The sequence below is a fragment of the Ceratosolen solmsi genome, unplaced genomic scaffold, assembly GCF_000503995.2.
Source record: "Ceratosolen solmsi marchali unplaced genomic scaffold, CerSol_1.0 scaffold41, whole genome shotgun sequence".
In the NCBI taxonomy this organism is placed as follows: domain Eukaryota; kingdom Metazoa; phylum Arthropoda; class Insecta; order Hymenoptera; family Agaonidae; genus Ceratosolen; species Ceratosolen solmsi.
In genome coordinates, this window is record NW_011948424.1 from 5125550 (window position 1) to 5140930 (window position 15381).

Consider the following 15381-nt stretch of genomic DNA (forward strand, 5'->3'; position numbering starts at 1 on the left):
TAGGGAAAGTTTCGCTCTTCACGAACGATACAATTATTCGAGTGCTATCAATTAAAAACGAACGATTAATATAAATAATAATACATTGAGAATCTCATTTAGACAAATGTATCCTCGTTAAGCGAATCCCCCTTAAAATCTCCCCCAATAAATCGTAAGAGGAAGGCTAGACAAGTCCTTGCAATCTGATCAGCAAGCGTTCAAAGAAAAATAGTCATGAAGAGATAGATAAGCGAAGCTCAAGCAATAGCGAAGTGATAGCGTGTGATAACATCTCACAATTCGCAGAGTCGGGCATCATTGTCCGAGAGTCTATCAACGGCTGACAAAAGCGGCTGTGGGGGGGAGACCGAGGCAGCGGTGCAACGAGTATCGTCGAGTCCTTCTTTTCTTGAGCAACTCGGAGCGTCCAATGGATATTTCCAATGGAGCAATTGTTTTATCGTTGGATATAATGGTATCGCGTGCTGCTGGAGATCTCGTAATGCAAACGAAATGAAATGCATTGCGATCGATTAATGCGGACTGAAAGAGGAGGGGGGGGGGGGTGAGCTGAGAAGAGGAGGGTGGAAGGACTATAAAGTGACAACGAAGGTCATATCTATTGTTTGTGTTGTACTAGCAATGGAGGAGGGCAATGCCTAGGCTGCATGGCAACTACTAGATATAATAATAAATAGGCGTGGTCGAGAATTATTTATAAAGAGAGGAAAGTTAGGATATTGAAATATTTACTGCATGAATGAAAGGTATTTTTATTTATGATTACAAATTGCATGACAAAGGAAAGTGTCATAATGCTGACTTACGTTGATAGTAAACGTACGATTATTGCTAATTTTTATATTTATACATCGAGTATATTAAATTGTTATGATTGTCATCAATGCTATTATGCGTAGAATTAAACATTTTTTTTTTTTTAATTTTATAAGACATTACTTTCTTAATTAATTTAACTTATAAATGAGAATTTAAATTGATAGTTAAAAACAATTGTTGATTTCGCATAAGAACAAATTTCATATAAAGTCAAAGTCCTCGTCAAACATTAGGGATAATAATAATTATTATAGTAATAAATGGGGTAATAACGTTATAGTGCCAGATAATAATATTATTTCTAAAATTATTATTTCCAAATGATAATGCATTGTAATGTCATTCGATTAAAAAATATAAAGAGATTCGGATAAAATGAAAGGGGACTTTTGCAAAAGACGGCCACACGAAGGATCATTGTTATAAGATAGAAATAAGAAAGAAAAAAAGATAAGTCGAGCTTGTCATCTCCATAGTAATAGAGAATTCCTTAATTATATAATATTTTCATTAGTATAATATACTTTACGAATATAGTTTCACGATCTTATTAGACTTTTTTTTTATTGGAAATTTCGGCTTTTGGAAATAGTTACCAATCTCATATAAAGTAAAGCAATTTATCATATATTAATAAATATTAAACGAAAAAACAAAATAAAAAAATATGTCTTTACAAGTTGCTTAACATAAATTCAATATATTTTAAAATCTGATAAAGAAAACTTAAAGCAATAAATATTTGTATAAAATGTATATGTATAAGAGTTGATTTCTGATTATCATTGAAAGGAAGTCAAATTTTATAAAATTCCATTGCGTGTGAAATTATGTTAAAAATAATCCACGAAGACTAAGTTTACATTTATTTCTTATAAATTCTTATTCTAAATATTATAGATACTATTTATTAAAAAAAAAATAATAAAAAATTTTATTATATAAAATTCTATTATATTTAGTTTAATATACCTATATAATAAAATTAATGAATATTTTTTATTGTAATATGTTTTCTCTCTCCTTATATAATGATAATATTAATAATTTATAACAATTCGAAATCACTTTAAATATATTGTTGATGCATTTTTCAACTTACTTCGCGACACATTTAACAATTGATTTTAAAATGTTTGGATGGAAACTATAGAGTATAATAGCTTTAAACTGATATTATAAAATACTTTTAAAATTTTTTCTATAGTAATTTTGAAAGGAAATAGTTTTATTCCATTATTTTTAAAAGCATCAAAGAGTGAATATTTGAATGTACGTAAATTATAAATTTTATTAGTTTAATAGAACGATAGTAATATTACAAATCACTTAGTTCTTTATAATGAATTTGAAAATATATTTTTCAAGCCCCGTAAGCAATTAAATTTTACTTATATAAATTAATTTTTTTTTTTAAATTTTATAATCTAAATAATTGCTTTTAACAATTATGCTTATTAAATAATTTTGCTATTTATTATTATCATTGAATTAAATTAAAAAAAATGTAATTAATGTAATTAATGTAAAAACCAATTCTGAAAATATATTTATTTGATTGATATTAAATTATTATATTTCTAAAGTATTTGTACATAATTAGACTTTTTCAAAGTTAGAGTTAAACCGGATAAATTTATCTGTTCTTGAAAACTAAATATAAATGTTGAGAGTAAAAGAAAATTAATGGTGTGAAACAATGAATTAGTGTTACCGTAATTTTTTCTCTCTTGCTTACTTAATTTAGGTTCATTTAAAAAAATATTTTTTTTTTTAAGGTTGATACGAACATTATTACCACATTATTGATATTAAATCAAACAATGTGAACAAAAATTTGATACAAAAAGTCACTGAGATTTGTAAATTGTATTCGCGCATTAGTATATACAATTTCTATAGGCAAAATAAAAGTTATATAAAATTTAATAACTAACTTCGTTATTTTTCTTGTTGTTGTTGTTGTTGTTGTTGTTGTTGTTTTTTTTTGTTTTTTTTTTGTTTTTTACTGGATATATTGTATTTTATATAGTAAGTAAAAGCAAAGATTAACGATGCTCTTATATATCGTTAACAACAAGTAAAGACTTAAAATTTTAAATAATTTTTCAATATTGTAATGTACGGTAAAAAGAAAAAGAAATTTATTAAACGAATAGAAATCAGAAAATTTGTATCTTAGATTTATATAGCGTGCACTTTTAATAGACCATTATTTTTAAAAATAAATTACATTTTGATTTTATTCAATGCATTATTACGGACATGTTGCGTTGAGTAATTTCTTTTACAATTGATGAATAAGATGTAAGTTATATACAATTATCTTGTGTAGTATGAAAATAAATGAGATTTGCAGGACTACACGATTGGCTTGAGCATTTAAATAAATGCAATTCATCCAAGACTTACTTGTAATGAGTGGAAAGAGGTGAAAAAGAATTATTTTTATGAATGACGAAATCTTTATATAATATTAATAGCCAAGATAATAAATGTCTTTGATGTAATTTGAAATCTTTAAAATTTCGGTCAGATACTACGATAGTAGAGTAGAGTTGGACTATTTTTCATTATGATGGTTACCGAAGTAGTTTAATTAATCCTTTATTTTAACAAAAAAATCGTATATTTAGATTAATTATTTGACATTGAATCAAAACAGATCAGCAACAGATTTTATAAGAATTAGTCAATTATATTCGTTTATTCGTTTTATTTATGGGAAAAGTTTCATAATTAACAATAAATTAGTAATTAATGCAATAATGTAAATAATTATGTAAATAATGATAAAGGATGCGAATGTGCGAATTCAATGTGCTTTTTTGTGTTTCGCTCATCCTCCCATCACAACCACATGTGTTACATGTTGGAATATTCAAACTTTTCAACAATATGACATTGAACATAGAAGTATTGAAATTATATGGAATAGTAGAGTCTGTTTGCAAAAATGATTAGTCAAAGTTTTAGCGAATATTTATAACTTACTAACTACTATTGGTAATGAATAGATTGATGAATAATTTATAAAATATTTCTAAAATTTCTAATGTATTAAAAAATGTCCAGTTTACAATAAAAATACGTTTACAAAAAGCGTATGTGAAAAATATATTCGATCGAGTCAGTAAATAGTTATATAACGTTAATAAATAAGAACATATTAATAAGTATAGGATTAGAAATAATTTAAATCTGAAATAAGATACGTCAATGATTTTTTTTAATAATTGAAATTTTGCTATATAATGGCTGGAAAGAAGCAGTATAAATTAATTGTATGGAAAAGAATATTAAAAAGATTATGTATATACACTTTGGCGCTCTGCGTACGTAATATATATATATATATATATATATATATATATTAGTTTTTAATATTTATGAGTGTGCAATTATTTTTATCTTATAAGGTATAAAAATCTTGAGTTTTGGTTTCATAAAGGTAGGCTTGATATTTAGAAAAGTATAATCAACTTGTTCATATCGCACATACATAAACATCAGTTAAATATTTTTTATTTATGGTTGGCATGTTTTTGCCCATTGATTAAAATATTTGATAGGCTATACATTAATTTATACCTAATATAAAAATTTAATAAAAATCATTACTTCTATAAAATATAAACATATTTTTGAGAATTTGTCCTTAAATTTTGTTACAATTTTTGTTATATTTATTTCAATGTTTATTAAATTGAGTAATTTAACATATTGTACAGTGAAAATAGCATATACGGGTGCTTGTTGATAAAGAAATACATTTTCTTATACTTGATTGTATTTTTTGAATTGATAAGCGCGAAATATTCCATATCCTTTATATTTTAAAATCAGCAGAGTTAATTATTGGATAATCTACCTGGAGCTGGCAATTTAAGTTTGTATATATTTAATTTAACGTATCAATTAAAAACGTATAAATATTTTATAATTTATTTTACATTTGAATTTACATTGGAAGCAGTTAGCAAATATATTGAATAAAAATTAATTTTGATCCTCGTGATAACTGTTCAGATATTCTTACATTAATGTTTAATGTGCGGATGGATAGTAATTGAATAATACAAAAGCAGAAATTATTATATGAGGTTTGTCAAAGTTAAGTCGTAATATGAATTACATCGTCCTGTTAGAATTAATCTGACCTATATTTTGCTATAACCTATATGAATGAAGAAAGCGAAAGCGAAGTGCAAAAATAAATAATTATATTTTATTAATTATAATAATTATAGCCTAGTATCGACGGCCATATTATATTATGTTTGTATTACTGATAAATACTTCGTTAAGATAAAATATGTTGATTTTTTTTTTGCACTCATTACGTAATGATGAATCGTTTGAGTGCTAAATGTGTTTTATATGAAGGTGCTCCAACTACGAGGACAAAAAATCTTCGAAGTGAATGTCGTATTGGGCATTTTACTTAAAATTAAATGCGTTGTTCGTTTGTAAGAAATTATTGAAAATTTCGATTATGCATAGTAAGACATTATGAATAAAAATTTAGATTCTATTGGTGTTAGAAAATCGTTTATCACTTTCTATAGAAATGCCATAAGTTGCTGAAATATTTTCCGATACTCACGGAGAAACGAAACTGCGATGAGTCTGCCTTTTTCCAGCAAAATTTCTAAAGTTTATAGTAATGATTGTACATTTTGTTGCGTATCTCCGAATGACAAGGCACCTTTTGCTACATTGGAAAAGTACTATAGATTATCGCAGAAACATTGTATTACGTTTTACGTAAAGGATACCACTGTTACTTTCCCGTATATAAAACAAAAAAATTCCGTCAAAGTGATAAAAATTAGTGAGGAAATCTATAAACATAAGGAGGAACTCATATGTCTGAATGAATTCATTTGGATGGATAAAAAATTTTGTGGTAGAAAATTCAGCATAAATGAAAAAAATTATAGTTTTTAAATTGATATTTTTTATTGGTAGGTAAAAATTATGAAAGAGTCATAAGAAATTTTATTGGCATCTTAGGATAATTGAAAAATAATTGTGCACGCAGAATTGTATAGATTCATATAATAATAAGAAATATAAAAACGGATAAAGTCTTGGAATACGTTCAATTTACGTGTATTATGAATGTAAACATTAATTAGTTTAAGCTTATTCATCGCATTACACATTCAGAGTGCATTAATCATCAGAATTTATCATAAAATGGATATTTTATTTATAATATTTCGCATACTACTACATAAATTTATTCCTCTTGATTGGAATTGCAGTAAGCATTAATTTGCAATTTGACGAGATTCTTTTATTTAAGTTTTGCTTACTCACCCATCATAAGATTTTCCTCAAAGTTTATGAATAAGAGTGGAGTAATGATGGAGGAACGAGCAGCTCTGAAATATTCGCTGTAGTAACATTATTTCATAATGCAGATATATTTCTCAGGTTTTAAGCGTCCCCGCTTTGTACAATTATTCTGGGCGATTGGGATGAGAATTACGATCGTGACCCTTTCTTTTGTCTCTCATGACTGTCGGTCAGCCGATGTCGTGTATAAGGCCGTATGTACACGAGTACGTGACGCGCGTAATTGCGATCCGCAATGTAATCTGCGAAAGGTCTCATTTCGGCCGTTTTTAATTCTATTTCTTTTCAGTTTTTGGAAAGATATATATATATATATATATATATATATATATATATATATATATATAGCGAATATGCAGAGAATAGGAGCCTTAACGTAGCGACGTGATCAGTAAACGAAATAATTTTATTGCAATCGAGGACATTGTATCATCTTGATTGACCTCGTATGAACAAGTGGACTATTCCGAAGTAGTTACGGTACTCGTGAAAGTGATTGTCTACGATATATTTCTCGTAAAATATTTGGATTCGGTCGTTTTATTATATTGTTTATTTGCATTTGATAATAAGGATCTATAACATTCGATCCAGCAGTCTTTAATAACCGTACACATTGCGGCAATTGTGCGCGTACAGTTAACTAGTGGCAACTATTTAATGAAATTAATTATGAAAATGTTGTTGATTAATTGATGAAATATGTACATGAATTATATATAAACTCTAATTACGAAACGATTGAAAGAATCAATGGCCAAGATGCAGTCATGTAATATTCGATATACACGAGTTAATTGATTTAATAAATCTTTTATGTTAAATACAAATGTTATTGAGTTTATTATGATGTAAAATATATATATATATTTTTTTTCCTAACAATATTCTTTAATAATATTTTTAAGATAGGAAATTTAAATATTCTTAGTTTGGATGCATTAGCTAGACAATTGTAAAATATTTGAAAACCTCATAGCAATTTCTAATAAAATTATTATTATTATTAAAAATACGTCGATTAAAATAGATATTTTTAAAAGGATTGTGCAGATACAAACTTTGAATAAAATTACAAGAAATACTTTATGGAAATATCTTATGACTCATTTTAAGTCATAATAACGTTATAATCACTGATTTTCAATAATCTATTTAATGCTATAGAAATATTTGTATCGTTTTAAAATTATTTACTGCAAATATGTATGTTAAATGATCTAGTAGTAAAAAATTGTATCAGTCAGGCATGAATTAATAAAAATATGCCTGTGAGCCGGTATTGATTGATAATAAAAAATTGAAAAAAAAATCCATACGGCGTACAATAAAAAGTTGTAAAAATTACTTTCCAAAATACACTATAGAATTTTTCATGTAATAAAAATGTTCAAAATGAATTCAACAGCAGACTCTTCATAAATTATTAATTAAAAATGATAATCTGCACATTAAGTATAATCGTGAACTAAGCGTGACTATATTTTCATTACAACTAATTTTTTTCTTTACTAAAATAATATCTAAATAATTTTAACGCTCTGGCAAATTGCATTAATGAAGTTTATATTAATATAAATATAAAAAAAATCCATTGCATTAATTTTTGGGAATAAATAATTATATAAATCATATGTTATTTAAGCGACAAAGCTTAACATAAATCCTATTAATATTGACGACTAATATAAAATGAATATTTAAGTATTTATAATTAGTATGATTAACATTATTAACATTATCTATAAAATTTAAATTGCACATCACGAAATGGAAAATTGTAAGAATTATTTATAGTCGTTAATTTCCTAATATATCGTTTATATTATTACTTTATAGCATATTATCCACCTTAGCTATCATTAGTCAATTATAGAGTATCGCTTGTAGTTTTTAAAGTACTCTCTTATTAAAATTTAATTATAATAATGCGTTGGATTAAAATGTTAAACATATATTATCACGTTTAACGGCCGAAACAATGGAAACTCACTGTTACGTTTCCGTAAATATTTTTCTAATTACCAAACTATCTCGGCATAGTTATGTATGCATGCGCCCGTGTGTATGTAAGAGAGAGTATAGATTGCCTAGTATGTGATATGCGATATATATTTTTTATCTTACTTTGCATCTGCTTGGTATAGTCGTAAGCACATAGATTATCAATGCAAATCTTTTTATGCTTTCATTCTTTTCATTTCCTTTTTTCGCTTTTCTCTGCGTCTTTTCTTTTTTCTGTATATACTATAGTACAAAAGACATTACAGAGATTATATGTGTAAATAAGTATCGTCTGTCTTCATCATTTTTCACTTTTCAGTAAGTGCCTGCTGATGTTAAACATTTTATTAGATGCCAATATTATTAGCTACAAATAAACACTCAATTCTAGTAATTTATCGTTTCAGTCGATTTGTATTTTGCCCAATGGTGTTACTTTTGCACGCCATTGATTCTTCCTGATATTTCATGTTGCGGTTTAAAACCGAATATGATTAAGTTACTCGTTTCTATTGCATCAGAAATATTTATTTTTTTTTTGCTTTTCGAAGGCAGTACTTAATATATGGTGTCGACTATGTTTTATGTACTTTGTATTCTTCGAAACATTTGATATTGCATTTAAGGTTGAGAAGTTGCGAATCTTGCGAGAAGGATGCGTCTCTATAATTGTGTTAGCATATAGTAATATTAGCATTAATACATATAAAAAATTAAATGGTAGTTAATGACAAATATATTAATAAACGGTCATTTGAAAGTATCCTAGCAATTCAATAATGAGTTTAAAATTTTAAATAATATTTTAATTAAAAACTGATTTCTAGTTAAATCCTGTATTTTTGTATGAAAAAAATGTTTAATCAATACATTACAATGAAACAAGCATATTTTTGTGATTTATGTTTTTTTTTTTTTTTTTTTTTTTTAAAGTAAATACGTTCTTAAACGTATTTATTGAATAATTTTAGAATTTTAAATTTCTTTAAACTTTATTTTCTACAAGTTGAATTTCAATATAAAAAACTATTTATATTTATAATAAAATTGTGAATAAATTTTTATGTATACTGAATACAATAGATAAAAATGGATATAAACGTTATTCAAAAATATTTATGCAAATAATTAAATAATGTATTAAATAAAAATTTAAGCTTGAAATTTAAAATCATTGAATTTTATATATTGAAATAAAAGATTAGACGTTAGCCATTATTGAAAGAATTTTGCCTTTATTGTAGTAAAATAATTTTGATTATAATGGGAAATAGTTTTAGATAGTAGTCGTATAATTAAATTTTAGCTGTGTTTGTAAATTTCTTTCGAAGACTGAATTCTTTAGCAGAAATTGCCGGCTATCGAGTCGCGAATTAAAAGAAGAAAAAAAAAGAAAAAGAAAATACCCGTATAGTCTGTATGTGTGTAATGTCACATGTATTGTATTATGTGTGTGCGTGCGTGTGTGAGGTTGGCAAATGAGTTGGGAAAAGATGTATATTGACGCGTATCGTAAACTAGTCGATTCGTCGCTCGAGTTGTCAAATTGACACATAGGCATATCGCCCGTGTAAAGTTGACGGCGCTTGTATCTTATCATTGACATAAGTCGCGCGTGTTACACGTATGCAAGTACGAGACGTGCCTACGAGTGTCGAAATCACTTATGATCGATCGACACGGGATATACTATTTCAGCTATAAGTTTCATTCGAAGAGCCAATGCGCTATTTTACAATTTAATTACTAACTCGTTGAATAGAATAAACCAAAGACTTAGAATAATAACCGAAGATAAATGATAGAAACGACTTAATTATGCAATAACAACATCAATAATTGTTATTATTATAATTAATTGCTTAATTATAATATGATCATTGATTAGATAATTATCGACAATTATTTAAATACGGTAAGTTTGCATTAAGCTCGTTTACAAACGCGACTGATGGCTTATGCATTGACTTTTAATTTCCGAACATATTATATTCTTGTAAAGGACTTGGCTTATGAAATCATTAAATCGACGGATGATCAAACGACCGCGCATCCATTAAATTGCAGAATGTCCATTCGAAAAGCCTCGAGAAGCCCTAAATGTTGCTTTACATTAAAGGTGGCTGCTCGTCCTTCGGGCACTCCTGCTACGGTGGACACGGGAAAAGATCGTCGTATCCAGAAGCCCTTGAATTCGATGTGGTGAGAAACGATAATGATCTTGAGATGAATTACGATCCGGATAGATCGAACGCCTGGAATCTGGCACTTCTGCCCTCCCAAGATTACGAGCGTCACGCGCAAAATACACTCAATTCAATGTACGAGCAGGCGCTTTCTTGGTCCATATTTATTAGAAAATTGGTGAGCCTCGATAGATCATTTTGTCGATTACATGTACATTGTATGAATCAGTGGTTATGTAAGTGACGCAATAAGTGGTCGTAAAGAAATAAAGAAATTTAATATAAGATGGCATGCGCATTTGGTTTATACGGCATAGTATTGTTTAAACGGAGGGAATCATGATAAATAAACTTACGGGGATAATTTTAGTACTAGTAATTTTAAAACTTTTATATATCGATTTTATTATGGCAAAAGTAAATGTCTCGCTTTTTATGATTTAAATTATTGGAAAATTTCGAAATTTTGAAAAGTCGACAATATGAAATTAAATACTATATTTTTATTTATTTATAACTGATTGATATATATTTATTGTTATTTATGATAATTGAATACTGTTAGAATTTTTTATTTGTATTATAATAATTGTATTTTACAAGTTGATGAGAAATTTCATGCAATTATGATAGTTTAAAACTTTTGCCGTAGAGTTCAATGAATAATTATATTATTTATAATTTGAATTCTCATTTACACATTTTATTCGATATATATATATATATATATATATATATATATATATATATATATATATATACATATATATATATATGAGATGAAAATAAAACGTATATTTGTATAAAAAACACTTTCACTAATACAGAATTTTTTTCAGTTGGCGCCTTTGCGACGTTCTTATATGGCCTCTCCCGATAGTAGAAATTGATTGCTTAAATAATTTTCTGTAACATTAAATTTAAAGTCATTACGCATAGAGTAATATAAAATCATTAATAAATCTACCAACAAGTCCAAAGCTTCCTTTTCACATGTTTCAATGTCTTAAACGAATAATACAATAAATCTATATATGTATACACGCACGTTCAATCTCTCACGCATGCGCGCGCGCACACACACACAGAGAAACGCACACGTACGCAAATGTATCGAAGTACACTACTATTTGACGTGCATACTTCTTTAGAAAATAGTCACAGGCATTTTGTAAAATTTTAAAAACACTAATTATATCATCCATATTTTAATTGTTTTATGAAAAGCGAATGAATTATGTTATTAATGAAAAGTATTCCTTAATAAATAAAATATTAAGCAAACGAAGATAGAATTATTGTCAATTGTAATCTATTCATTATTATTATGTAAATGGCAAATTTAATTATGTAAAAAAAATATTTATTCAATTATAAAAAAATATCACTAGATATTGATTTTCTTTTATTCAAAATTAAATTACACTTATACCAGTGCTAGATCATTTCAATATTTATTGTAATGAAATAATTAAAATTGCTAATAATAAATTATTACCTATTTATTTATTATAGTTAAAAATTGGAAAGTAGTGAAATATATAATAAACAGTATTAATATTGAAATAATTAAGAATTACAATTTATATAAATAAAGAAATATGTTTTTATTAATTAATTATATAATAAGTACTTTGAGAAAGTTTTAAAATAAAAAATTAATGCTCATAGATTAATATTAACCATTTCTGACATTTAGTGAATATTAGTATAAAATTAAAAATTCAATAGAACCTTCATTATAGTTTACTTTCAATGGTTTTAACAACCATAGTAATTCTAGTAAATTGTAAAATTTCGTCGAATGGCTGTATAAAATATTTTAATTCTTCTCTCGGACTAATTTAACTTGTTCGCTAAAGCGTATTATAATGTTTGAATGCTCATTTAAAATTTTCTTATTTAACTTAATTATGATTTATATTTAGCGAATATTTTTAATATTAATATGACTTATTTTTCCCGCATATTAATTAAAATTATCCTTCAAGTATAATTACGAAATTATTAACTTATCTATCCGATTAATTATTCTTTGAACATTTTAAAATCCATTTCCATTTGTTGTTTATCATTCATAACTGATTAAAATTTTGGAATTATTCTAATTCATATGTATTTATTTAATAACTAATAACGTATCCATTGTACAGTCTAATACTTTATTAATCCTTAAGTATTTTATTATTTGGTAAGAGAAAAACAGGAAAATGGTGTATCCAGTGAGATTATGTTACATAAATTAATATTTAACATTCTGTATAAATAATTATAATTACATGGGCATAAATTACATAAATAGTACACATTATATAATTTTTTATATATAGCCGATGATCATTTCATATATATTTTCAATATTATTTATATACATATTATTATTTATTCATTTTTTTTTGTTTTTTTGTTTTTTGTTTGACAATAAAGTATACAGATTAAATAGATGTTGTATTGTAGCATAATACTTCAACAAACTTTCAGGAACGATTATTTGACTAATCTAAAACTTTATATTTATTTTGTTTTAGTGTAAAAATAATGGAATTCTTATAATATTATATTATAATGTATGATCAGGATTGCACAAAATCTTAAATAATATATATTTATATATAGCAATTTAATTTAAGGAACAACTATTTAAATGTATCGAATCATTTTCCTACTCGATGATTAAAATTGTCAAATTACGCCATCTTTTACACTTTCTGATACAACATTGTAATGTTGATAATTTAGGAATCGCCTTTTACATTTATCTACTTGAGGTAAATTTTTTTTTTCAAAATCTTTTTAAAATCATTTTAAACGGAACATATTATTATTTTCTTACAATAGTACATCAAAAGACCATAAACAAATTAATAGTATATGTAAGTTAAGATAAATTATACTAAAGAGGTAGTTAATTTATAAATTTTCATACCATACATATGTGTTAATTTATTTAAAAGAAAAAGGAAAGACTATCAGTGTAGTATTTTTACATATTAAGAAATAAATTTGATTCATTTTTGAAGCATTTAATTTATTAAGAAATTTAAGAAATGGTTACATATTAATAATATTTTTAATATTATGCTCCATAATACAATATCAAACAATTCTTAATATTTAACAATACAATGAAATAAATCTGTATGCGAAATAAAAAAAAAAGCAAAACAATAATTAATCTCTTATTTTTTAATTACAAACCAATATTATTTAAGTTTAAAACCATATTAAAATTACCAATTTTACATTTAAACTTGAAAAATACAACAATCGCTTGATACAATTTGTCTTTGTTACTTAGGCTGAAGTCATTTATAAGCATGTTATTTCTAAATTTAATAGCATTTAATAATTTCACTGAGCCGTTTAGAAATTTTATTAAAATTTTTAGATGATTAGATTCTAATTGCGCCAATGAAATTAATACAGCTAATTTTTCATCCATATGGATGAAAATACTTTATAACAAACATTAATAAAATGTATACTATGTTTTTATTAAACTTACGTTCTTATGTTTAATAATCAATGGAAGGTGAAATATGTTAAAAAACTGTTTCATTTTAAAATTTTTAAATGCAACACACTATCATTTTTATTTATTTAACTATTCTCTAAAAGAAAATATGATTTTGCATATAAATATTTCTGATGAAATTCATTATTTTTAGTGCAAGCGTAATTTAACTCTTTAAAAATTGGTAATGCAATTTTCTAATGTTGTGTGGACGAACTGCAAAAATATATATTTGAAGATTTTATTTGAAGAACTCCGTCTTCATATTATTCAATTTAACATTTGCAAAATTACAAAAAATAAACGTTGTCACAATTTTCGACCCACACACACACACGCGCGCGCGCGTGTGTGTGCGTATTATAAATAATTATTTCGAGGAATGAGTTTTTATTTTTGATTGAATAATTTTGATAGAATTTGAATTTTTTTTAAGACAAAAACTTCCCTTTCAGACTGAACAAATCAACGTAATTATATAATATAAAAATATTTTGTTGAAATCTTAATCATCTAATGCTGTGAGATTGTAAGAAAATGGAAGATGTCCTTATTTCAACTTGTCGTCAATATTTTTCTAAAAAAAAAAAAAAAAAAAAAAAAAAAAAAAAAAAAACAAGTGTTATTACAAGTATATGTAAACATTGTTATATATACATATATATATATATATATATATATATATATATATAAATTTATTTATATTGTTGAAAAATATCTTACTAATATTTTATACAGTTCAACGTTTATTGCCTGGTCGTCTTCATTGTTGAAATTTTTGCGACTTGGAGATAGCATATTTTTCGGTGAAATGTCTTCATTTATATTTGAATCTCCTTTCGTATTGTCTATTATATTCATGTCATCCGAAAAATTATCTATGGCAGGACTATTTAATTCGTCAAAATGTAGCAGTATAATATTCTTGTGAAGTTTAAAATTATATTATTTACTAGAAAAAATGTTTAAGTCGATTGCTAATAGTAGATATTGTCTTGTAATTAACTTGTAAAGTAAGTTTTAATGCATAAATTGTACAGAAAGGGAGAAAATTTAACAATAACTTCTTAGAAAGATAATCTATTGATAATAAATAATATAACGTGCTTACGTTATATATATTTTTATTTTCTATGGAAATGTGAATAATATAAAAAATTTAATTCAATACAAAACTTTTTATAGCGCAATCTATATGTTTCTTTTTTAAAATATATATATTATGTTTATTTTCGATCAAGTTTTTAATTGTATTACACTATATATTTATTATTTCGCAAATATGTAACAAACAAATTTTAGTAAAACAAAATACACAAGAGAAAGAGAGAGAGAGAGAGAGAGAGAGAGAGAGAGAGAAAGAAAGATGCTGATGTATTAAGAAATGAAATTTTAATGAACTTAAGAAGCAGATAGATTTCAGTAAAGATTTTGAATCTTTAAATTATCATAGAAAACTAGACTATTTTTACAACATTTATTTAAGCGTTT

The 15381-nt window shown here is 25.4% G+C and overlaps 1 protein-coding gene across 1 annotated transcript in view; it reads left to right on the forward strand.

Annotated features, from left to right (window-relative positions):
* LOC105362725 (uncharacterized) overlaps positions 1-12875 on the forward strand; it is a 24554-nt gene extending 11679 nt beyond the window's left edge. The window contains exons 2-3 of the mRNA XM_011500212.1: positions 10310-10554; positions 12858-12875. Of these exons, the coding sequence (XP_011498514.1) occupies positions 10310-10554; positions 12858-12875 (263 nt within the window). The remainder of the gene's footprint in view (positions 1-10309; positions 10555-12857) is intronic.
* Positions 12876-15381: the final 2506 nt, after the last annotated feature.